The 25,303-nt window shown below is 39.0% G+C and overlaps 1 protein-coding gene across 1 annotated transcript in view; it reads left to right on the top strand.

Annotated features, from left to right (window-relative positions):
* CNGB3 (cyclic nucleotide gated channel subunit beta 3) overlaps positions 1–24,838 on the top strand; it is a 142,136-nt gene extending 117,298 nt beyond the window's left edge. Inside the window, exons 15-18 of the mRNA XM_030839258.1 lie at positions 4,664–4,782; positions 21,500–21,646; positions 21,883–22,057; positions 24,578–24,838. Of these exons, the coding sequence (XP_030695118.1) occupies positions 4,664–4,782; positions 21,500–21,646; positions 21,883–22,057; positions 24,578–24,838 (702 nt within the window). The remainder of the gene's footprint in view (positions 1–4,663; positions 4,783–21,499; positions 21,647–21,882; positions 22,058–24,577) is intronic.
* Positions 24,839–25,303: the final 465 nt, after the last annotated feature.

The raw sequence follows: 25,303 nt of genomic DNA, 5'->3' as shown, positions 1-25,303 counted from the left end.
GGAGCAACGGTTACTCAGCCAAATATTAGCCAGTAAGCCAATCTGTGCCTTTATTTTCTTTCTGTAAAATGGAAATAATAATACCTACTCTAGCTTCCTCATAAAAGTCATGGGGAGATAAAATGAGAATTTCAGTGTCACAGATGTTAACTAAGAGGTAGAGTCTGAAAACTTTAAACTTAACCTAACAATTATAATATGACAATAAGTAATGTTCAGGAGAATAACCCTTGGTATTAAAGAATTTCAAAACTTCCCAGAGAATAGCTGAATTATAAATTATTCATAAATGAGTGCCTATGTCATAATTCCTATGCTCAGCAGTGGAACAAAGTAGACATTGTCTCAGCCATTGCAGAGCATAAACTATAATCAACATTGTTTAATCCTAAATTAATTTTAGTGTATTCTACTCCTTTGAAAATATGGTTGACAAGAATGTTTTATGAACTCAAATAATCCAGCCCCCTCCTGAACCAAATATAAGAGAATTTATTGTATTTATGCTATTTTTAATAGCTCAGGGTGATCAAGACTCAACTCACTAAGACATATATAGGTACTGTTATCCAAATAGTTTGCCTAGTATTATGAGAACTGGCTTATTTAAAGTTTAAAAGCTTTTCTTCACCCAAGTGCCATTTAGATCTCTTGTAAAACATAGTTATGTTTTTTGGATCCTGGAGTCAGATGTGTTCCAAGGGTCCCACAACCACCCACTAGTTTAGTAATTTGCATGACTCAACATAAAGTTATATTTATCACTTAAGATTTATTAAGGCAGAGTATACAATGCAGGGACAGCAAGAAAAAGATATGCATAGGCAAAGACTAGAGAAATCAGGTGCAGATTTCCTAGATCCTATTTCTGAGAGGCTCACATGAATGCATTTTTATCTCCTACTGTGGACCATAGAGACAAGAGAAAAATATCTCTGCCTAGGAAATCTCATCTAAGTCTTGGAGTCCAGAGTTTTTAAATGGGGCTGGTCACATAGCTATATGACCAGTCATTGTTCAGACTCCAAACTAGATACAAATCACACACCATAAATCTTTGTGTTTACATTAAACAGTGTTGACAGCCTGGTACATCCTGCCACACTGCCTGAGGCATACAGAATAACATTAACCAGTGTCTATGAGAACGTTCCAGGAGTTTAGTTCTCAAGGCATTGAACAAATGTCATTGCCCTGGCTCCAGAGTCCCCAGAGATAAACAAGAACTGAATAAAAGAACCTGCTGGGGCTTCCCTGGTGGCACGGTGGTTGGGAGTCCACCTGCCGATGTAGGGGACGTGGGTTTGTGCCCCAGTCTGGGAGGATCCCACTAGCCGCGGAGCGGCTGTGCCCGTGAGCCATGGCCGCTGGGCCTGCGCGTCCAGAGCCTGTTGCTCCGCGACGGGAGAGGCCACAACAGTGATAGGCCCGTGTACTGCAAAAAAAAAAAAAAAAAAAAAGAACCTGCTGAAGGGAGGAACACTCCCAAACTCATTCTATGAGGCATCACCCTGATGCCAAAACCAGAAAAAGATGTCACAAAAAAAGAAAATTACAGGCCAATATCACTGATGAACATAGATGCAATAATCCTCAACAAAATACTAGCAAACAGAATCCAACAGCACATTAAAAGGATCATACACCATGATCAAGTGGGGTTTATCTTCAATATATGCAAATCAATCAGTGCAATACACCATATTAACAAACTGAAGGATAAAAACCATATGATAATCTCAATAGCTGCAGAAAAAGCTTTTGACAAAATTCAATACCCAGTTATGATAAAAACTCTCCAGAAAGTGGGCATAGAGGGAACCTACCTCAACATAATAAAAGCCATATATGACAAACACACAGCCAGCATCATTCTCAATGGTGAAAAACTGGAAGCATTTCCTCTACAATCAGGAACAAGACAAGGGTGCCCACTCTCACCACTATTATTCAACATAGTTTTGGAAGTTTTAGCCACGGCAATCAGAGAAGAAAAAGAAATAAAAGGAATCTAAATTGGAAAAGAAGAAGTAAAACTGTCACTGTTTGCAGATAACATGATACTATACATAGAGAAGCCTAAAGATGCTACCAGAAAACTACTAGAGCTCATCAATGAATATGGTAAAGCAGCAGGATACAAAATTAATGCACAGAAATCTCTTGCATTCCTATACACTAAAAATGAAAAATCAGAAAGGGAAATCAAGGAAACACTCCCATTTTCCATTGCAAAGAAAAGAATAAAATACCTAGGAATAAACCTACCTAAGGAGGCAAAAGACCTGTATGCAGAAAACTATAAGACACTGATGAAAGAAATCAAAGATGATACAAACAGACGGAAAGATATACCATGTTCTTGGGTAGGAAGAATCAACATTGTGAAAATGACTCTACTACCCAAAGCAATCTACAGATTCAATGCAACCCCTATCAAATTGCCAATAGCATTTTTCATAGAACTAGAACAAAAAATTTTACAATTTGTATGGAAACACAAAAGACCCCAAATAGCCAAAGCAATTTGAGAAAGAAAAACGGAGCTAGAGGAATCAGGCTTCAGACTATACTACAAAGCTACAGTAATCAGGACAGTATGGTACTGGCATAAAAACAGAAATATAGATCGATGGAACAGGATAGAGAGCCCATAGGTAAACCCACACACTTAAGATCACCTTACCTTTGACAAAAGAGGCAAGAATATACAATGGAGAAAAGACAGCCTCTTCAACAAGTGGAGCTGGGAAAACTGGACAGTTACAGGTAAAAGAATGAAATTAGAACACTTCCTAACACCATACACAAAAATAAACTCAAAATGGATTAAAGACCTAAATGTAAGGCCAGACACTATCAAACTCTTCGAGGAAAACATAGGCAGAACACTCTATGACATAAATCACAGCAAGATCCTTTTTGACCCACTTCCTAGAGTTAGGGAAATAAAAACAAAAATAAACAAATAGGACCTAATGAAACTGAAAAGCTTTTGCACAGCAAAGGAAACCATAAATAAGATGAAAAGACAACCCTCAGAATGGGAGGAAATATTTGCAAGCGAAGCAACAGACAAAGGATTAATCTCCAAAATACAAAAGCAGCTCATGCTGTTCAATATCAAAAAAACAAACAACCCAATCCAAAAATGGGCAGAAGACCTAAACAGACATTTATCGAAAGAAGACATACAGATTGCCAACAAACACATGAAAGAATGCTCAACAGCACTAATTAGTAGAGAAATGCAAATCAAAACTACAATGAGGTATCACTTCACACCCGTCAGAATGGCCACCATCAAAAAATCTACAAACAGTAAATGCTGGAGAGGGTGCAGAGAAAAGGGAACACTCCTACACTGTTGGTGGGAATGTAAATTGATACAGCCACTATGGAGAACAGTATGGAGGTTCCTTAAAAAACTAAAAATAGAATTACCATATGACCCAGCAATTCCACTACTGGGCATATCCCTGAGGAAACCATAATTCAAAAAGATACATGTACCACAATGTTCATTGCAGTGCTATTTACAATTGCCAGGACATGAAAGCAACCTAAATGTCCATCGACAGATGATTGGATAAAGAAGCTGTGGCACATATATACAATGGAATATTACTCGGCCAAAAAAGGAGAGAAATTGAGTTATTTGTAATGAGGTGGATGGACCTCGAGTCTGTCATACAGAGTGAAGTAAGTCAGAAAGAGAAAAACAAATACCATATGCTAATGCACTTATATGGAATCTAAAAAAATGGTACTGATGAACCTAGTGGCAGGGCAGGGATAAAGACACAGACATAGAGAATGGACTTGAGGGCACGGGGTGGGTAGGGGAAGCTGGGACAAAGTGAAAGAGTAGCGTTGACATACATACACTACCAAGTGTAAAATGGATGGCTAGTGAGAAGCTGCTGCATAGCACAGGGAGATCAGCTCCATGCTTTGTGAGGACCTAGAGGGCTGGGATAGGAAGGATGGGAGGGAGTCTCAAGAGGGAAGGGATATGGGGATATATGTATGTATCCATATGTATGGATATATGTATGTATGCTTATAGCTAATTCACTTTGTTGTACAACAGAAACTAACACAACATTGTAAAGCAATTATACTCCAATAAAGATATATATAAACCTGCTGCAGTAACACTTTCTTCTCAACATGGAACAAGAATAATAGCTTAAGGGTCTCATACGCCCCAATTACTAAAATCAGACCTCAGTACTATAGGCAGAAGAGTAGAGTTCACCTTTAGATGACTGTAACCCATGTTCTTTGGATAAACTAAGCAACTTCTTCAAAGCATAGCAGCCGTCACCAAAGCTAAGGTGAATATGCTTACAATCTGTTATTTCCTCTCTCCAATCCCATTCTTAAAACAATGCGCTGACTGAAGTATCTTTGCTTGTCCAGTGATGGCACACAGTGCTCAGGTTCTAGAAGGTATCACTTTCCTTGTAATTTCCTTTCACATGTTATGTCAAACTGATGTCCATAACTACCTCAGGTCTTAAGATAATTATTATTACACTTCTATTCCTTGCTTCCTTCATTTACATTTACTCCTCTAAAAGAGTTTATATCTTTTAATTTGGGGCATAATTGTCAAGAATAAAGTGACTACCATTTCCTCTTTACATTTGGCATATAGGGAGAAATTGGCAAGGAAATGTATATCATTAAGCAAGGAGAAGTCCAAGTTCTTGGAGGAGCTGATGGCGCTCAAGTTCTGGTTACTCTGAAAGCTGGAGCAGTGTTTGGAGAAATCAGGTATCGAAAAGACACCTTGTAATATTGAAGTCTGTCATTTGTTATAAAAGAAAAGTCTTGGGCCATAAAATAAGTAAAGTTCCCATTCAAATTCACCAATGGTTTGATTGTGCTGACAGCATTGATAAAATAAGGATTTTCACATTTCTATTTATCCTTTCCCTTCCCCAAAAGAACTAGCTCATTCAGCCCTTTAGGCCCAGGACTTAGGTCAGTGTCTAGCATAAAGTAGATGCTCAATATATGTTGAATAATGAATGTGTGAATAAATGAATGGATGAATTATGAAAGAGGAGATTGGGAGAGTTAGTCGTCAGATTGTTGGAGAACTTGAATGCCAGGCTAACACAATAGTTTTGAGTAGGTGAGTGATAATGATTATCATTGTGGGACCAAATTGCCTGAGTCCAAACCCCAGTACCACCACTTACAATCTTTGCTCCTTTGTTACTTGACCGCTTTGTCCTGCATCTTAATAATTAGAAGAGAAGGGCTTCCCTGGTGGCGCAGTGGTTGAGAGTCCACCTGCCGATGCAGCGGACACAGGTTCGTGCCCCGGTCCGGGAGGATCCCACATGCCGCGGAGCGGCTGGGCCCGTGAGCCATGGCCGCTGAGCCTGCGCTTCCGGAGCCTGTGCTCCGCAATGGGAGAGGCCACAACAGTGAGGGGCCCACGTACCGCAATAAAATAAAATAAAATAAAATGGCGTAGTAGAGTCAGCCATCTGCATCTGTGGGTCCCTCATCTGAGGGTTCCACACACCAGGACTCAATAAACTGGATTGCACGACCCATATGTGAATGCACAAGCCATGGATACAAAGGTCTAACACTACAGACAGCAAATTCAAGCATTCTGTGGGCTAAACATTCCATATGTATTATTGTATTTAAACATATTCATGTATTCATCCAATAAACACTTATTTTGAGTGCCTAGTACATGCTAGACGGTCAGGTATTGCTCTAAACTCTGGGAATGTACTGTGAAAACAGTAAACAAGAGCTTACAGTCTTGAGGGAGAAAGCTAACAATAAATAAACTAGACGATAAAATCACATTGTGATAACTGCTATAGAGGTAAAAATTGTTAGAGACTGGGGATGCTACTTTACATATAATGGTCAGGGATACCTCTTTGGACAGATAATATTCCAACTGAGACTTGAGAGAGTAAATGGAGCAGCCATCCAGACATGGGGGAAGAGCCTCCCATATGATGGAATAGCAAGGGCAGAGGCCTAGAGGTAGAGCAAGCATATCTGGTTGAACATCATAGAGGTCAGTATGGCTGGAGTTCAGAGACTAAGGGACACTGTGGCGAGATGAGGCCAAAGAGGTGCTCAAAGACAAGACTGTACAGGCCTTTTAGGCCATGGTAAGGAATTTGTATTTTATTCTAAATACCAATGGATACCAATGGAGGATTTTAGGCAAAAGAATGATACAATTTGAATTATGATGTTAGAAGACCACTCTAACAGCTATGTGGAAAAGAGGCAGTAAAGAAACGAGAATGAAATAGAGATCAATTAGAAGTCAGTTGCGGTGGTTCAAGTGAAAGATGATGGAGTCTTGAACTAGGATGCTGTCTCTTAGGGTAAAGACAAGAGTGCACTGTCAGGCAGTTATTAACATATCCATTTCATGATTGGAAAAATTGCAATTCCAAGGTGTCAATTATCTGGCCCAGGATAACATAGCTAGTAAGTGAAAGGGACAATACTCAAACACGAGCTTCATGGATCAGGGCCTAGTGATCTTTCCACCACACCACAGAAGAAAGGTGGTTCATCCAACCTCTGATTTCATAGCTGCTAAGAAGTTATCTTCAGAGTTCCAGAGATATGAATAATTTCAGATGACTTTATATTAGCATAATTAGGGTTTCCTTAGAATGTTGAATCATGTTAATTCTCTGTTGATAATGTGCCTTCTCTTTTTTATTTTTCCTCCTTGCTTAAAACTGGGTGGGCACTTGTGTGAGGGTCTTGCTCTGGGGCAGTGGTGGAAACACTTCTCAGAATGTCCAGATCTGTGTGTTCTTTGCCTATTTTCTATCGCTTCTTTACTAGGAGTACTTGCAAAAATGATTTAATATTTTAGTGACTTAATAATCACTGTAATCTTCAAGGTCATAAAACAAGCAACAGTCTAATCTCAAACATTGCAGAAATTAATTAGCTGACCTCTCCCAAGGGTTGAGTACTCCCTGAAGAATAAAGCTTTATAAATACAAATATGTTAATTGCTGATATTATCATCACAGTAGGAAATATTCTAAGAATACAATCCAGGTGCTGCTGAGTTGCAATTGAAAGGAATCTTAAATTCTTGACAGCAGCTTCTCAAATAAATCTCCTATTACCCACTGGGTTTCTAAGGCCAAATTGAAACCAGTAGACCAGACAAGCTCTAAATTCGCTCAGTAATCTGGCTGATTCAAGCAAAAGGGAGGTTTTTGCCTTGATTCTCTTCTTGGCTGTGGTTGAGGAGAAATACGATACATCTGCCTCTTCCCAGATACCCTCAGGCTTCACAGGCCCACAGCTGTCATATGCCCCTGGAGCTCTAGTTATTTATTCCAGCAATGGAGGCATGCCTGCCAAACATCTAGATACTGGAAAGATCTAGTAATTGTGTTTACTACTCAAAAAACCTGTGACCTTTTTTAAAATGAGCTAAATCCAGCACTATCATGTAGCTTTTTAACGAAGGTTCTTTTTTCTTAGGAAAAAATAAGAAAGAAAAGAACTGAGGGCTTTCAAGGACATTATATACTAATCCATAAGAGCAAAGCACTGACTAAAATATAGATTTACAGCCTGTCATGGAGAAAACGCAGACCACATTTCCAATTAACATCTGAGGAGTTCAGACACCCCATTTTTAATAGAGAGACTCAGGGTCTGCCGGGGGATAGCCTTGTAGCAGTACTGACTCCACTGTTTGTTTTCACAATTACAATTATTGCCAAGTCTTATTCACCGAATGTATTTAACCACTTCCTATCCTCCTTCTTCATCTGTTAAAATCTCACTTTTCCTGAAATGCATCTGAATTTTTATCCTTGCTAGTGCTATTATGATTTCAATAGAAATCCCTACTGGTTTCATCTCCCTTTGGAATGTCCTCCCCCTGGAAAATACCTATTCACCTTTCAAGACTTCAATTCAGATGTCATCTCTCTGAAGCCATCTCTAACCACCCCCCCCCCAAACAACTAGTTGCTCCTTGTTCTATGCTTTCATAGTATTTCATTAGTGACTTTACTACAGGAATTACCACTAATTTATAATCAATTCATTCAAATGGATCTCCTCAACAGACTAAGCTATTAAAATGTAAGAACTAAAACTTTCCATCTTTATGTCACCAGCAGCTATATAAAAACTGTACAATGTGTTGATTTTCATTGATATTCTGCCTCCATTCAAAATAATTTGCAGGTGCTATTCAGAAATTTCTGATTAATTAAGTAGTTAATTGTTATTTGATAAAAAAAAAAAGCAGAAAATTATATTCATTACGCCTTACAGTATAATGTGAAGTGCCTCAAAGAAGGCCATGCCTGGCATGGTGAACAAGAATGGTGAGCAAGAAACAATCACTTCCCTCAAGGGCCTTATAAACAAAAGACAAGGAAACAAAAAGATTCCAATACTAGGTGGTGAAATGTATGGGTTGCATTCAATGATGGAGCATACGCAGGATGTTATGGAGTACAAAGCCTTCACAAGGACCAATCCTTCAGATTGAGCAACTGCTTGAGGTTATTTGAGAACTGAAGGCAGACCTTTCAGTGCTTCTCAAATGACATGTGGAGAAAAAAATGTGTGCAGACAATATGTGTGCACAAAGGTCAGTCCTGATAGCCTGTACAAGGGTGTATGTAAAGGAGTATTCACATAATGCCTGTAGTAGGTTGAATGTTGGCTCCCACAAAGATATATCCATGCCCGAACTCCTGGAACCTGTGAATGTGACCTTATTAGAAAAAAAGAAGAAAAAAAAAAGAGTCTTTGCAGATATAATTACGCTAAGGATCTTAAGGTGAGCTCATTCTTGATTTTTTTGGATGGGCCCTAAATCCAATGACAAGTGTCCTCACATGAGACAGAAGAGGAGAAGACACACAAACACAGGGAGAAGAGGGGAAGGCCGTGTGAAGACCGAGGCAGAAATTGGAGTTATGCAGCCACAGCCAAGGAACTCCTGGAGCCACCAGAAGCTGGATGAGGCAAGAAAGCCTTCTCTCCTAGAGTCCCTGGAGGGAGCACAGCCCTGCCAACAACTTGATTTTTGACTTCTGGCCTCCAAAACTGTGATAGAATAAATTTCTGTTGTTGGTAGTCACTGGTTTTACAGTAATTTGTTACAGCAGCCTCAGGAAACTAATATAATACTAACCTTTTTACATTATTAACTTTTGAAATTTACTGGGGAAAAAGAAAAGGTCTGCTTGACACTCCTTCAGCTCACCCTACATGGCCAGTCCACCTCAAAGACCTATCAATTTCACGTCCAAAGTGTGTCTCCAATTGTTTGCACCTTACCTTCTCCACTGACCCCACTTCCGTCCACACCACCTCCCTCTCTCACTGGACAACTGCAGGGCTGCTCCAAGTCTCCCACTCCAACCACCACACCCTCTGTAATCCAGGCCCCACTAGCAGCCAGAGGGATCCTTCACGAACAGGTATGATCATGTCATTGCCCTCCTGCTTAAAACCACTCAATGTTTTCACATGTTCTTTTTTATCTAAAAGTCCTTGCCTGACCTACAAGATCCTGCAGAGTCTAGCCCCTGCCTACCTCTCTACTGTAGGGTGTAGCCCACTCCCCTTGGTCTCCTTAATCCAGACTTTAGTTCCTTGAATGTGCCACATGCCATCCAGCCATGGAGAGTTGGTTTATTTTTTCCTAATTTTGGAATTTAAAGACTGTTTTATTCAGGTAATAATGGTTTATAATATTATATGTATCATGTATACATTACATTTTGACTTCTGCATATACTGCAGTGTGCTCACCACCAAAAGTTTAGCTTCCATCTGTCACCTTATAGTTGACCCCCTTTACCCATTTTGCCTTCCCTCAACCCTCCTTCCCCTCTGGTAACTACTACTCTGTTCTCTGTATCTATGTTTTTGTTTTGTTTTGGTTTGGTTTGTTCATTTATTTTGTTTTGTTTGTGCTTTTTATATTCCGCCTATGAGTGAAAACATGCAGTATTTGTCTTTCTCTCTCTGACTTATTTCACTTAGCATAAAACCCTCAAGGTCCATCCACGTTGTCACAAATGGCAGGATTTCATCTTTTTATGGCTGAGTAGTATTGCATTGTGTATATACACTACATCTTTATCCATTCATTCACTGATGGATACCTAGGCTGTTTCCATATCTTGGCTATTGTAAATAAAGCTGCAATGAACATAGGAGTGCATATATCCTTTAAAATTAGTTTTTGTGTTCTTTGGATGAACATACAGAAGTGGAATAGCTGGATCATATGGCGGTTCTAATTTTTTGACGAATCTCCATACTGTTTTCCATAGCAGCCATGGGGAGTTTTTACCTCTGCCCATATAGGTTTCCCACCCCTTTAACCTAATCTCACCTACTTTCAGGACTTCTTTTTCTCCATTATAGGGACCACCCAGGTCTCCTTGCTATATTCTCTAGTTGGACTACATTCCTATCTTTCAGAACACTTACCTTTGTAATCACGCACTTGCTGGTGCATTTATTTCTTCAGTGTCTTTCTTCCTTCCTCACTAACTCATAAGCACCAGGACTACAATGTATGGCTGTGCCAGTTGTGCTCTGCATCAGGATGTCCAGGCAGGGCCTGAGAGAACTGGAATGCAGCCTGCACTCCACTCCTGAGCATGAGCCCCGCTGTTACACTCCCCCTCATGCACAGGTGCCCTTTACTTTGCAAAAGGGGGTATTTTTCTGGCCAAACTTTACACCTATAGGACTGCATTTGCCAGAGAGGCTGTATTTTTCCATTTTGTACACAGACACAGTCCCTAGCAGACGCCACACCCGATCTGCACTTGATCCCCAGCCCTCAGGGGAGTGCCTGGCGCACATAAGTGCCTAATAAATAGTCATTGTTATAAATAAATTAACGTAATTATCTTCTATCTTTGCAAATGTACTAATAAACATTCATTTTTGTCATGAATATGCATATTCAGCCTCGTACCCTTTTTGTCAGTTTTTTTTATTAAGAATAGGACTGCAGGCTTCCCTGGTGGCCCAGTGATTGAGAGTCCGCCTGCCGATGCAGGGGACATAGGTTCGTGCCCCGGTCCGGGAAGATCCCACATGCCGCGGAGCGGCTAGGCCTGTGAGCCATGGCTGCTGAGCCTGCGTGTCTGAAGCCTGTGCTCTGCAACGGGAGAGGCCACAACAGTGAGGGACGGCGTACCGCAAAAAAAAAAAAAAAAAAATAGGACTGCTACGTTTATCTTTGTAAGATCATTTTGCTTTTCTTTTATTTCTTTGAAGTTTATTCCCCAAAATGAAATAACTAGGTCAAAAGGTAGAAACATTTCTATAACTCTTGGAATATATGGGCAGATTATTTTCTAGAAAAATTGAACCAATTTCAGATACAACATGCAATGTATAGCTATTTTTCTCTAGTACCAGTGATATTACCTCATTATTCTCAGTTGGTTTTGCACTTTAATAGTTGTTTTAATTTGCATTTCTCTAAATAGTGCTTAGAAAATATTAGGTCCTCAATAAATATTTGATAAATCAATTAATTTTCTCTGGGCCTATTTATTTTCACAAACGTGATCATATTTATTTTCTGCGTTTCTTTCATTGTACAATATCCTTTTTTCATCATATATAACAAGTTATTGGGCAGAATTTAGGCAGTTATATATGTTTTAGATAGTCTGGCTTTTATTTAAAGTATTTAAGTTCTGACTTTTCACCAGCTATATTGGTCAAATCACCCATTCTGCATATTTAACAAATATTTTCTCTATACCATTGTGAAAAGGCCAAATATTTTGAAGAATAATTTTAAACCTCTTTGTTCCCTCCAAGCAATGTTTGCCTATTTTCCCTGAGTACTCAGTTTTCAAAATGAGAGTACCAAGGTAGACTTTTAGTTTTTTGGACTATTTTAATTCCATATTCTTATTCTTCATCAGAATAATTCTGTTATTCCTTCACCCACTACCCTGCCTTTCCTAAAAGACAGAAATAGTAGATACATTGGAAGTATGAGCAGGGGTAAGAAGACTGATAAATATTGAGGGAGAAAACTTTTCATTTCCATTTTTTTCTGGCTCAATCCTGTGCATACTACCTGTGTTAAAATATGTGTTTATATTTTTCACTACCTTCTTTAATATACAGTCTCTGTTTGTGTAGCATTTTTTGCTTAGAGCAGAAAGCAAACCTCACCTAAGTTTCACAATATTCCTCTGAACCACTACATTATCAGTACCATTGTTTAAACATGTATTCAAATATTCTCAGGACTCCTCCTAAACTGACTTCATCTGGTGACTCTAATTCTATGAAAATCAAGGCTCTTTACCACCATTTGGAATAGCAGAGAGGGAGTAAAGAATCTGATTGTCAGACATTGGTAGAGCTTATCACGACCAGCCCAACTGGCTTCCTCCTTGATTTTTCTAATATCCATGTGCAAATCTCTATCATTAGAACAATAACAATGGCTTCATTAGCAGCATTAGAGTTTAGGGTGTAAAGAAAAGACTCCATGACTTGAAGTCAGCTCTGGTCTTGGATTTGAATTTCTGCAATGAAACTCGTAAGTATTTGTTCTGGAATAAGTCACTTCACTAGATTCTGGACCTCAATTTCCATGTCAGTAAGTGTAGGTAAGAACCTACCTCACCAGTTTCATGTGGTCATTAATATATGACATCGTTAGCTATTTTGACCCCAAAGAAACACATAGTTAAGCTAGAATATTAGTTTGTTTGATACAGTAATTTCCAGCCAGAGTATCATATATCCTCCTGGGTACTTGATATAAATAAAGAGGGCAAGGAATAAACTGTGCATGTTATTCCTTTTTTCCCCTCTTCTTTAGAATTTTTACCTAGATTCTTCATCGATCATCCACTTTTTTTAAAAAATAAATTTATTTATTTTTGGCCACGTTGGGTCTTCATTGCTGCTTGTGGGCTTTCTCTAGTTGTGGAGAGCGGGGGCTACTCTTGGTTGCGGTGCACAGGATTCTCATTGTGGTGGCTTCTGTTGTTACACGGGCTCAGTTGCTCCGCGGCATGTGGGATCTTCCCGCACCAGGGCTCGAACCCATGTCCCCTGCACTGGCAGGCGGATTCTTAACCACTGCGCCACCAGGGAAATCCTGATCATCCACTTCTTCTAAGGCCAATTCAACTCTGAAATCAAGACTTCCTGGGGGAAAGAGGACTGTTTTGTATCTGTGAAATCTGAACTCTTTAACTCCGATAAAAATCCATACATAGAGATTTTTCTCAAAAATCTAGGTTAACATGTGTTGCCTTGCAGTGGTTTTATGACTATCAAAGTATCTGCGAAGAGCGAGCAGTCTGGGCAGAGGTGACACGAGAACATCCTCTGATATTTGCTCACCCACAAAAGTTTTGTTAGGATTTATATTTAGTGAAGTGGTAAAAATTTTCAAGCAACAAAGTGTTTTCCAATAACACTGAAAAGAGTAAAAGAATATCTCATAGAAGTCTACACAGGTGACCTAACCTCCTGCACTCCAAATATAATCCAGTTGGAAATTTGCTTAATGAGAACAGATATATGAAGTTGTAATCTCTCACTCAGCATTGGATGTGATTGATCTTCTTTCCATAGATAGTATTCATAGTTTTATTTCTATTATAGGAAACGATTCTACATGAGAGTATGCTTTTAGACAAGAAACTTCTTCATTTTAGGAAACATTCTCATTTTTTTACAGTTATCAAAGCATTAATCATTCTGAATTGTGTTTATCTGTTTAAGAAGTCTGTCTAGGTTTGCATCCAACTCCACAACAATGAGCTGTGTGGCTCTGGGTGAGGTCCTCAACTGAGGTTTCATTTCTTCATCAATTAAAACAGAGTAATAATAATACATAATTACCTCATAGGATTGAAAAGCATTATACGTGTTGATACAAAAGAGAACTTAGAAAAATACCTGGCTCATGGTAAGCACTTAAAAATATTAGCTAGTAATACTACTATTACTAATGTTATTATCAATATTTGCTAGTCGACTAGACAACCCTCGCCCACGCTTATCCCACTCCTAGATTACAAACAGCTTGAGGGCAGATTTTTTTTTTATTGAAATATAGTCGATTTACAAATATTGTGTTAGTTTCAGGTATACAGCAAAGTGATTCAGTTATACATATATGTGTATATCTATATTCTTTCTTCGATCCTTTCCTGTTATAGTTTACTACAAGATATTGAATATAGTTCCCTATGCTATACAGTAAATCCTTTTGTTTATTTTATATATGGTAGTATGCGTCTGTTAATCTCATACTCCCAATTTATCTCTCCCCCCTTTCTCCTTTGGTAACCATAAGTTTGTGTATTATGTCTGTGAGTCTGTTTCTGTTTTGCAAATAAGTTTATTTGTACTAATTATTAGATCCTACATATAAGTGATATAATATTTGTCTTTGTCTGACTTAACTTCATTTAAAATGATAATCTCTAGGTCCATCCATGTTGCTGCAAATGGCATTATTTCGTTCTTTTTTATGGCTGAGTAATATTTCATTTTATACATCTATATCTATATCTCATCTTCTTTATCCATTCATCTGTTAATGGACACTGAGTTTGCTTCTATGTCTTTGCTATTGTAAATAGTGCTGCTATGAACACTGGGGTGAATATATCTTTTCAAATTAGATCTTTTCTCTTTCCCAGATATATGCCCAGGAGTGGGATTACTGGATCATATGGTAACTCTATTTTTAGTTTTTTTAAGGAAACTCCATACTGTTTTCCACAGTGGCTGTACTAATTTACATTCCCACCAACAGTGTAGGAGGGTTCCCTTTTGGCTTGAGGACAGATGTTAATCATCTTTATAGCCCCAGAACTTGGCATCGTATCTAGGTCATTATGGAGTATGTTATTGCCACACACTTCTAATTTATCACTAATTTCTTTTTTTCCTTTTCTTTTCAATTTATACAGTGAATTCCTTATATGCTTCTGCATGATTGGCCTCCAAAGTAAAATGGTCTGTACAATCTCAAACTCATAGAAAAAAAAACTATTTATCAAAAGTCCAGATGAGGAAGGTAATGTTTAAGAGGATGATTTTTCTCTAGATATTCTAGATACCACTGAAAACAAAGAGAGAGACGAGTATCTGATATGCACTGTACTGACTGCCCTTCCCACCTGCAGCATTGCTTCTACGGAACTGGACTTTCGAGTGACATACAGCCTTTACTGAGGACCACATCACAAACAGTGCTGGCAAACTTAGTTTTGCATCTATAATAGAATATGAACATGTTGTCCACCAATTTACACGGTGGCCTCTCTACTAAAGCCCTTCAGCATATATTTCTGTCTTAAAACTAAGAATCCATCCATTTTTATGATATAAGAGACAAAGCCAAATTCGAAGCCCTCTTGTAACAAAGTTTGCATTTTTGCATGAACCTCATTTTATGTTTCCATTCTGTTTTTCTTCTGCTCTTCCTTTCAACTTATGCTCTTTTGTATTCTACTTATCCTTGTGAGTGCTTTCTGGATAAACTAGCTCTGTGAAAAAGGGCTGTGCACATTGTGTTCCAGTCACATTATAGTCTGTGTATGCAGTGCACAATTTATGATGCTGTATGTGGCAGCCCTGGAAAAAAGCTGGAAATGAATGACTGACTAGGGACTATCTGAATATTCTAGCTCTTTCTGATATATACACACAGCAATGTATATGTATATGTAAATACATATACATTTGTTTATATGTATATGTGCACATGTACATACTATATGTATATTATATGCAGTAGGGATCACCCAATCCACTGAGGGTCTGAATAGAACAAAAATGTGAAGAAAGGGCAAATTCACTCTCTCAGCTTGAGCTGGCACATCTATCTTCTCCTGCCCTCAGACATCAGGGCTCTTGGCTCTGGACTTTCAGACCCAGACATTGACTTACACCAGAGGCTCCTCTTTCTCCCCTTCTCAGGCCTTTGGACTCAGACTGAATTACAGCACCAGCTTCCTGGGCCTCCAGCTTGTAGATGGCAGACTGTGGGACTTCTCAGACTCCATAACCACCACAACCACATGAGCCAATTCCCATAATAAATCTCCTTTTATATATATCTATATATGTCCTATATTTTCTGTTTCTCTGGAGAACCCTGTGTAATAAAATTTATTATACTTATTGTTAGTTGTTACAGTTACATACCCCAAATTAGGGTTTAAAACTTCTCAGCCAGGAGTTTTACCTAATTACACCTTCATAATTGAATGTCAGGGGTCTATAAACATTTATCTCTGGGCTTCCCTGGTGGCGCAGTGGTTGAGAGTCCACCTGCCGATGCAGGGGACACGGGTTCGTGCCCCGGTCCGGGAAGATCCCACATGCCGCGGAGCGGCTGGGCCCGTGAGCCATGGCCGCTGAGCCTGCGCGTCCAGAGCCTGTGCTCCGCAACGGGAGAGGCCACAACAGTGAGAGGCCCACGTAAAGAAAACAAAAAACAAAAAAAACACACCTATCTCTCCCTAAAGATAATCAGGCCTATAGTACAGAAGGTACTAAAAGGTGGTCTTGTTAATCCAAAAGAGAGATTAAGTGTCTTGCTCAGAAATACACTTAATAAATGGTAGATTTCAACTATAGTTCAATTTAAATTCTTTTAAATTAAACATTATAAATAAATAAATAAAATCGTAGAGTTATCTGGTTCCAAAATCTGTACTCTTTCCACAAACCATACCATGCTTTACTATTTTTCCTTTTGCACTACTTTACCTGCTGAATACATGATAGGCACTTAATAAATACATGATTGGAGTAAAAATCTAAAAGGTCCTTAAGTTCTTTTTTAAGGTCACAGCAAACAAAAGTGGACCTAGAATTAGCATCCATTCCCTTGTTTCCTGGGCCATTGCTCTGTTCAGTATTTTTGACCTGGGGACACTTACCATTAACCTCGGCTGTTTGTCCTCCAGCACGTGCTCTTTCAGAAACTATGTGGGCTTGGGAATATTTAGGGATCTTCTTACTAAGCTATTTAATGAGTGAAACTTTCCATTGGTGGAATGCTGGAGAAGCATTTTGTGGACAGGAGGGAAAAAAACGATGCTATTTTAAACACTGCTGAGAGTTTGGGCAAAATCCATCTGGCAGACAGACTATTTCTTCCGTTCAAAAACTCATCAAGCACTCCAAATGTGTAACCTGTAGGCAAGTTTAATTAAAGCTTGAGAAATCTCAAAATAACTTGACATTTAAATATGTTATTTCCGTTCTGCTCTCATAGTCTGACACACACAGAGACAGTCTCAGGTCCAAATTAAGCTCCCCAGTGCCATCCAGCCCTGCCTAACTACTGGATTGCCCTATGTCCAAGGCGACAGGAATGTGAATGAAATAGGCTCATCCAATCATTATCCTTCAAATATTAACATCCATTTCATAGATAGATAGGCAGGAAGATAGGTAGGTAGATAGATAGGTAGATGGATGGATGGATGAATGACAGAGTAAAATTTACTTCTCTTACTTAAAAAAAAGGGCAAAGGCAGAGCTTGTCTTGGGGAGAACCTCAGGAAAGGAGATTCCATTTTCTCTTTTCTCTTAGTTTATCAATTATAATTCTTTTCAAAAAACTTCAGTGTTTGCCATACACATTTTAAACTAAGTTTACCTTCACATTAACACTATACCACTTCACACATAGTGCAGGAACATTATAACAGCCCTTCCCTACCAGCCCTTAAGACACTGATATCATTCATTTCACTTATCCATATGCTACCATCACCCAATGCAGTGTTACTTTATTATTTAAAGTCATATTTTAGATCAATTAAGAATAAGGAAAATAAAAGACTTTCGTTTTACCTCTGCTTATTCCTTCTCCCATGTCTTTCACTCTTTATGTAGACCTAAATTTTTAATCTGTATCATTTTCCTTCTTCCTGAAGAATTTGTCTCAATATCTTTAAGGGTATGTCTGCTAATGTTAAAGTCCCTCAGTTTTTGGTTTTCTGAGAAAATCTTCATCTCCCCTTCACTTTTGAAGGATAACTTCACTATACATAGGATTCTAGGTTGGTGATTTTGTTTTTCTCAACACTTGGTATTTCACTCCACTCTCTTCTTATTTGCAGTGTTTCTGATGAAAAGTCCACTATAAGTCTTATTCCTGTTCCTTTATATGTATGGCTTTTTCCCCCCTCAGCTCTTTTCAAGATTTTCTTTGTCTTTAGTTTATTACACTTTGAATATGATGGGCCTAGGAATGGGGGTGCGGGAGTATTTATTCTGCTTGGTATTCTCTGAGCTTCCCGGATCTGTGATTTGTTGTCTGTCATTAATTTGGAAAAGTTCTTGGCCATTATTACTTCAGCTGGTTCTTCTAATACTAGAGAATGATGTATGTTTATGTATATATCATATATATATAATACCTTTTGAAAATGTCCTGCGGTTCTTGATGTTCTGTTCTGGTTGGATTTTTGGTTTTCTTTTTTTCCATTCCTTTTTTTTCTTTTTGCATTCAATTTGGGAACTTTCTACTACCTATCTTCAAGCTCATCTATTCTTTTCTTCGCCATGCCCAGTCTACTGATGAGCCCATTAAAGTCAGTATTCATTTCTGTTATAGTATTTTTTTTTTTTTTGAGGTACGCGGGCCTCTCACTGTTGTGGCCTCTCCCGTTGCGGAGCACAGGCTCCAGACACGCAGGCTCAGCAGCCATGGCTCACGGGCCCAGCCGCTCCGCGGCATGTGGGATCTTCACGGACCGGGGCACGAACCCGTGTCCCCTGCATCGGCAGGCGGACTCTCAACCACTGTGCCACCAGGGAAGCCCTGTTATAGTATTTTTTATTTCTAACATTTCCTTTTGAATCTGTCTTAGAATTTCTATCTCTCTGCTTACATTACCCATCTGTTCTTGTATGATGCCTACTTTTTCCAATAGATCTTTTAACATATTAATCATAGTTATTTTAAATTCTCTGATAATTCCAACATCTGTGTCATATCTCAGTCTGGTTCTAATGCTTTCTTTAGCTCTTCAGGCTGTATTTTACTTGCTTTTTAGTGTACTTTGTAATTTTTGTTGAAAGCTGTACATGACGTAATGGGTAGTAGGAACTGAGGTAAACAGGTCTTTAGAATGAGGTTTTATATTAATCTGGCTAGGAGTTGGGCTGTGTTTAATGTTTGCTGTAGCTGTAGGTGCTAGAGCTTCTAAATTTCTCTAGTGATCTTGTTTCTATCTCCTCTGTTGACTTTGGCCTTCTCTCAGTACTGCTCTTCAGAGAAAGTCTGCATTTTGCAGTTATAACCCAATGTTACCATACAGAAGCCCCTTTGGTATAGTGCTCAGGTATGGGGGAAAGCTCTAACTTTATGATTAAATCTAAGTCTTTTAATGGATCTATGTCCCTGGGGTGTGATCTTCACAGGTGTTTCTTATCCCCTTAGGCAGGAAGGCCAGAGGTGCCTGGGATGAGAGAAATGCCCTTCCTCCAGCTAGGATAAGACTCTGGTAATCTTTTCCCCTGGATAGTAGACCTTTGTAATGGAGAACAAATATATTCTGGGTGTATTTTACAATGATTAATTATCCCCTTCTACTGCCAGAGCAACAAGCAGATCTTTCTTGGCTCTCAACCATGAGAATCTGCTGAAGTTTCTCAAGGTAAAACCTATAAAAGTATCAGTTTCCCCATAACTGTGGCCCTCAGAGTTTCTCCCTCTCTTGATAGTTCACTCTCAACGTACAGCAATTTGTCGAAATTACCATTTAGGTATTCCTACCAGTTACAGCTCCAAGGGCTTCTGTTCCAGGTAAGCAGGTTTGGCTGTGGCTTTCTGGATTCACCTGTCTCCCCAGATTTGGATGGGAGTTGACCCTGCAACTTCAGTTCTTTGACAGTTCTGAGAAAAGTCATTGGTTTTCAGTTTGTTCAACTTTTTCGTGTTGTAAGGACAGGAGTGACAATTTCCAAGCTCTTTACATGTCAGAGCTGAAACCTTATGTTAGTTTTTTAATGATTAACAGCCAGCGAAAATGTTCCCTTTTCTGCAACAACGGCTGGAGAAATACACATGGTCTGATATCAATCTTCAGGCACAGCACTCATGCAGCTTCTCACATCTCATTGCCCCCAAAGGCAGGGCTGTGAAAACGTGAACATTCCTATTGCCAGAATGCTTTCTCGGTCCCTTCCACCTCTGGAGATTGTTTTTTATTAATGTGAGCCTTCTTTCTCCATTTCTAAATGGTTGACTCTGAGAGACTGAATCTCGTGTTACCGTCTCACTGCAGAGCCTGTAGTGTTTTTTTTACACATTTGAAATGTGTTTTTTCTTGTCTTGCTTTCAAAGACCAACCCTTATTTTCCGGATTATTGGTGAATGACAGAAGTTATATTCATTTGTTTTATTCACTCGAGTGTTCATTTATTTTATAACTATTTATTGGTTACTTCCCAAACACAAAATGCCCCAGCTATGTTCCTGAGAGATATAAAGTCCAGAATTCTCTGACATTCCAAGTGGGAAGTTGTATGACAATGACTATACTACAGAGCAATTTATGATACTGAGAAACAATTTGATCAGGGAGTTACATATAGGAAGAGATTAAATTCACCTAATGTAACCAGGGTATCATTAAGATTTGATGTCAGAGCTTGATCTGTCAGAGTCCAGACAAAAAACTGAAGGTACACTTAAGTAAGTTAACTAAGAAGACTTTAATAAAGGGATTACTGACAGAAGCCAATCAAAGGAAATTAGAAGGAAAATCTAAGACTACCCAACAAGAGATGGTGATATATCTCGAAGCTAGCTACAAGGGAGCTGTTTCCACAGCCAGGCCTCAAGGGGACAAGGGCAGGGCACATTACCAGAGCCCAGAAAGAAATCTGTGGGAGTTGTACTTCCAGGAGATGGCCAGGAGCTGTGGATTTTGGTAGAAACTGCAGCCATTGCTAACTTAAGGCCTGGCAGGGAAGAATGGGGGAAGAAACGTGCCAACCCCACTCTCCTCCTGCTTTCTGACTTCCTACTGGTATTTCCCATTGGCTGAACCCAAATGAAAATCAGAGATCAAGCCCACAGAGGTCAGCTTCCTGGAGTGCAAAGAGGATCGGGAAGGATGAAAAGTTAGTCTGAAAGAGCAAATGGAGGATACCCAGTCCAAAGAGAGTCTGCACTTCTGGAATCTGGGAGGAAGAATCTCCCAGGGCTCTGATGGCTACAAGGCCTTGATTTGAGGTGGGAGTTAGATGCAAAATGCATTGAAATCTGTTGCCACTTCTATTGCCACCACATCTTGACTCTCTCTGCACACTCATCTGAACTCTCACATCCAGGGAATGATCTCTGAAGCAGTATAAATGGTTCTAATATTTGATTTTTTTTTTTTAAGATTTTGGTGGAGGAAGATTGAAACTGGTGGCAAAGATTCATTTTTCTCTCTTACAGCCTTCTAGCAGCAAGAGGAGGAAACCGTAGAACTGCCAACGTGGTGGCCCACGGCTTTGCCAATCTTTTAACTCTGGACAAAAGGACCCTCCAAGAAATTCTAGTGCATTATCCAGATTCTGAAAAGCTCCTCATGAAGAAAGCCAGGTATAACCTTTAAAACCCCATTAGAGAGGAGTTGGTTTTACTTCATAAAATCTAAGATGACAACTGTGCTATGGTGGGTACAATCAACTTTACCCATGAGGTACACTTAACAAACAACTGTTTATGCAGTTATACATTGAAAACTTCACAGATTAGGAGAAATGATAGTATTTCTGGTAAGTTTTTCCATAACTCTCACAGTGCTATCTGAAATGGCCTTTCTGTCTTGTCCACAGAGTGCTTCTAAAGAACAAGGCTCCAGGCACAGAGACAACTTGTCCAAATAAAGGACTTGCCTTTCTCTTCCCACCAAAACAAGAGACACCCAAAAAGTTTAAAGCTCTCCTGGGAGGCTCAGGAAAAGCAGGTCTTGCAAGACTACTCGCACTGAAGAGAGAACAAACCGTTCTGGTAATAAGGCAGAGGGAAAGGAGGGCTGTAACAGAGACCACTGGACTAAAGACCAGACAAGCTCCTACTTTAATTCCATCTCAGACACTGGGATAATCTGGGTTCATCTAATGCAAATAATTAATACTTTATATACAGCACTTATTATTAGTTTACTGTATGCCTACATAACATCACATTTAATCCTCAAAACTATCCTATTATGGATAGTTTTAATGTATATATACATAAATACAGTCGACCCTCATTTTTGTGGATTCTGTGTTTGTGAATCTGCCTACTCACTAAAATGTGTTTGTAACCTCAAAATCAATAATTATGGTGTTTTGGGGGTCATTCACAGACATACATGTGCAGAGCAGCAAAAAATTTAAGTTGCTGGAGGCACATGTTCCCAGCTGAGGTTGAACAAGGAGACACTCTGCCTTCTTGTTTCAACTCTCACACTGTAAACAAGTGATCTTTTCATGGTCTATTTATTGCCATGTTTTTTGCATTTTTGTGCATCTCCCCCCACAACACTTAAAAATGGCCCCCATGGGGCTTCCCTGGTGGCGCAGTGGCTAAGAATCCACCTGCCATTGCAGGGGACACGGGTTCAAGCCCTGGTCCAGGAAGATCCCACATGCCGCGGAGCAACTAAGTCCGTGTGCTACATCTACTGAGCCTGCACTCTAGAGTCCGGGAGCCACAACTACTGAGCCTGTGCACCTAGAGCCGGTGCTCCGCAACAAGAGAAGCCACCGCAATGAGAAGCCCGCACACCACAACAAAGAGTTGCCCCCACTCGCTGCCATTAGAGAAAGCCCATGCAGCAACAAAGACCCAACACGGCCAAAAATAAAAACAAATAAATAAATAAATTTTTAAAAAAATGGCCCCCAAGCATATCGCCAAAGCACCACCTAGTGTTCCTAAGCACAAAAATGCTCTGATGTGCCTTACAGAGAAACATGTGTGTTAGATAAGCTTCATTCAGGCATGAGTCATAGTACTGTTGGCTGTGAGTTCAGTGTAATGAATAAACAATATATATCAAATAAGGTGTCTCTAAAAAGAAATGCACATAAAACAAGGCTATGTATTGAGCAGCTGACAAAAATGTTGTAGCCAGAGGCTTGTAGGAACCTAAACCTGCATTACCTCTAGGAGAGATAGGTCAGGGTTTGCTAACAGTGTTTGTGGCAGCTTTACAGAACAAAACTACCATGAATAATGAGGATCAACTGTATATGTATAGACATACATATATACCTATAAATATATGACATTTTACCAGTAAGCCAATAAACATTTTCACTAATATTCATTCAATTACTATCACTAATGTAAAGTCAGAAATAACCACATAGATTGCATCCAAGCTTTTATATTATAGATGAAGAAACTAAGATCCAGATTAATGTATTTGGATAAGATCACAATCAATGATAGAGCAAAAGCTATTACTCGGGTCTTCAGACTTCCACACCTACACTAAGCTGTCTCCCAATTCCTAGAAATGTCAAGAAACTCAAATGTTATTGCTTTTCTTTTTTTTTTCATATTTCTTTGATTCTCATGATAAGCTTATGAGGGCAGATACGGAAAAACAGCAGGAATTCAGGTTTTCTGAATCTAGTCCTTATGCTATCTCTAAAACTGTAGGAAATGGGAGGCTGTGGTTCTTTCAGGAAATTGGTAAAGCAAATACTATAAAAGTCAGTCACACTCAAGAGACTAAAACTTGCCTCATCCTTTGCCACACACACAACACTGCAATGAAAATCAGTGTATACCAAATGCCTTATTTAATCGGCACGGAAATAATACTTTGTGTAAAAGGCTTATGGGGTTAAAGAACTATGTAAGTCAGTATGTTAAGTAAGGCTCTCAACTTTATATGTACACATTCATACCTGGTACAAGCTTCTCTCAAACTGATCTCAAGCATCACCAGTAAAGAGCATAGTATATTTTTTACTATGAAATTTCTACAGATGACACTAAATACAATAGGTTCTAAAGCCATATCAAATGCCCATTGGACAAATGGAGAAGACTGTACTAGGAAAGAGATATGAATTTCTCCCTGAAGTTCTCCCATGAACTTATGCAGGAGGAACACCAGAGATTCTAGAGTATTTATATGGTATTTGGTTAATACTTTTTTATTAAAAGATAAATATTTAAAATTTCATCTTCATAAAATAAGTAAATATTTAAAAAGCAAAGACTCCTGAGCACTAAGTCTAATAATTCAGAGACCATGAGGGTCAACAGGAAGTGAATTCCTTGGTAGGGACAAAAACGCGACGTAGACTAACACCAAATTCAAATGTGATAGCTCAGCCCCATTCTCCAGCACATCAGAAAACTTAGTTAAATGATAGTCAATGGCAGACATGATTCCCTTATTAACTTAATTCAGACAGTCTTTGTCTTAGTGGTGATCCTTAGCTATTGCATATTAATCAAAAGACTCCAATGTCCTTGATTATGATTTCAATACCAATTCTTTTCAATAACTGTTGCTTCTAGAAAAAAAGTGAAAACTCTGAAGGAGAAGAGGATAAAGGAAAAAAATATGAAGATAAAGGAAGACAGCCAGCAGAGAAACCACTTGAAACATCCAAATGTCGAACAAGTTCTATTACAGCAGAGGAAGCGCACCAGTCAATTAGAAGGGCAGTTTTACCCAGAGGAACTACCCGTCAATCACTCATCATCAGCATGGCTCCTTCTGCGGAGGCTGGGGAAGAGGTTCTGCTGATTGAAGTCAAAGAAAAGGCTAAGCCATAAATGTTTGATTATCTTTAGATACAATCTAGTTAGTTCCCAAAGAGATTGTAGTCAGGATGGTAGCTTAAACTAATGAGAGGAAAAGACCTTGCCGGGACCCTTGAGAAACCATAGGCAAATCCCTAGCTTAGTTTCTAGGATTTACCCTAGAGAGTGTGATCTTCTGCATTGGCAATAAGAAGATTATTTAAAAAACCATCCCTATTCTCCATTGTCATTAGCTTTGCACAATTGGTATTTCTCCGAATTGCATATAGTAGGTTATTTTTCTTCCGTTCTTTCTTGATGATGTTTCTTCTCTCCATTTTGATTAGGTTGGTCTTGGCTCTGAAATGATTCACTAACTTTTTCTCTTAATTGCGTGTGTGTGTGTGTGTGTGTGTGTGATTGTGTGTGTGTGTTAAAGTCTTGCATCGCACTGTTAGTCTTGGTTAAATGTTCCATGTATATGAATTTGTATCTTAC

This window comes from Globicephala melas, chromosome 17, assembly GCF_963455315.2.
Source record: "Globicephala melas chromosome 17, mGloMel1.2, whole genome shotgun sequence".
Classification (NCBI taxonomy): Eukaryota; Metazoa; Chordata; class Mammalia; order Artiodactyla; family Delphinidae; genus Globicephala; species Globicephala melas.
Note: the sequence above shows the minus strand (reverse complement) of the source record. Positions and strands in the feature narration are given on the sequence as shown.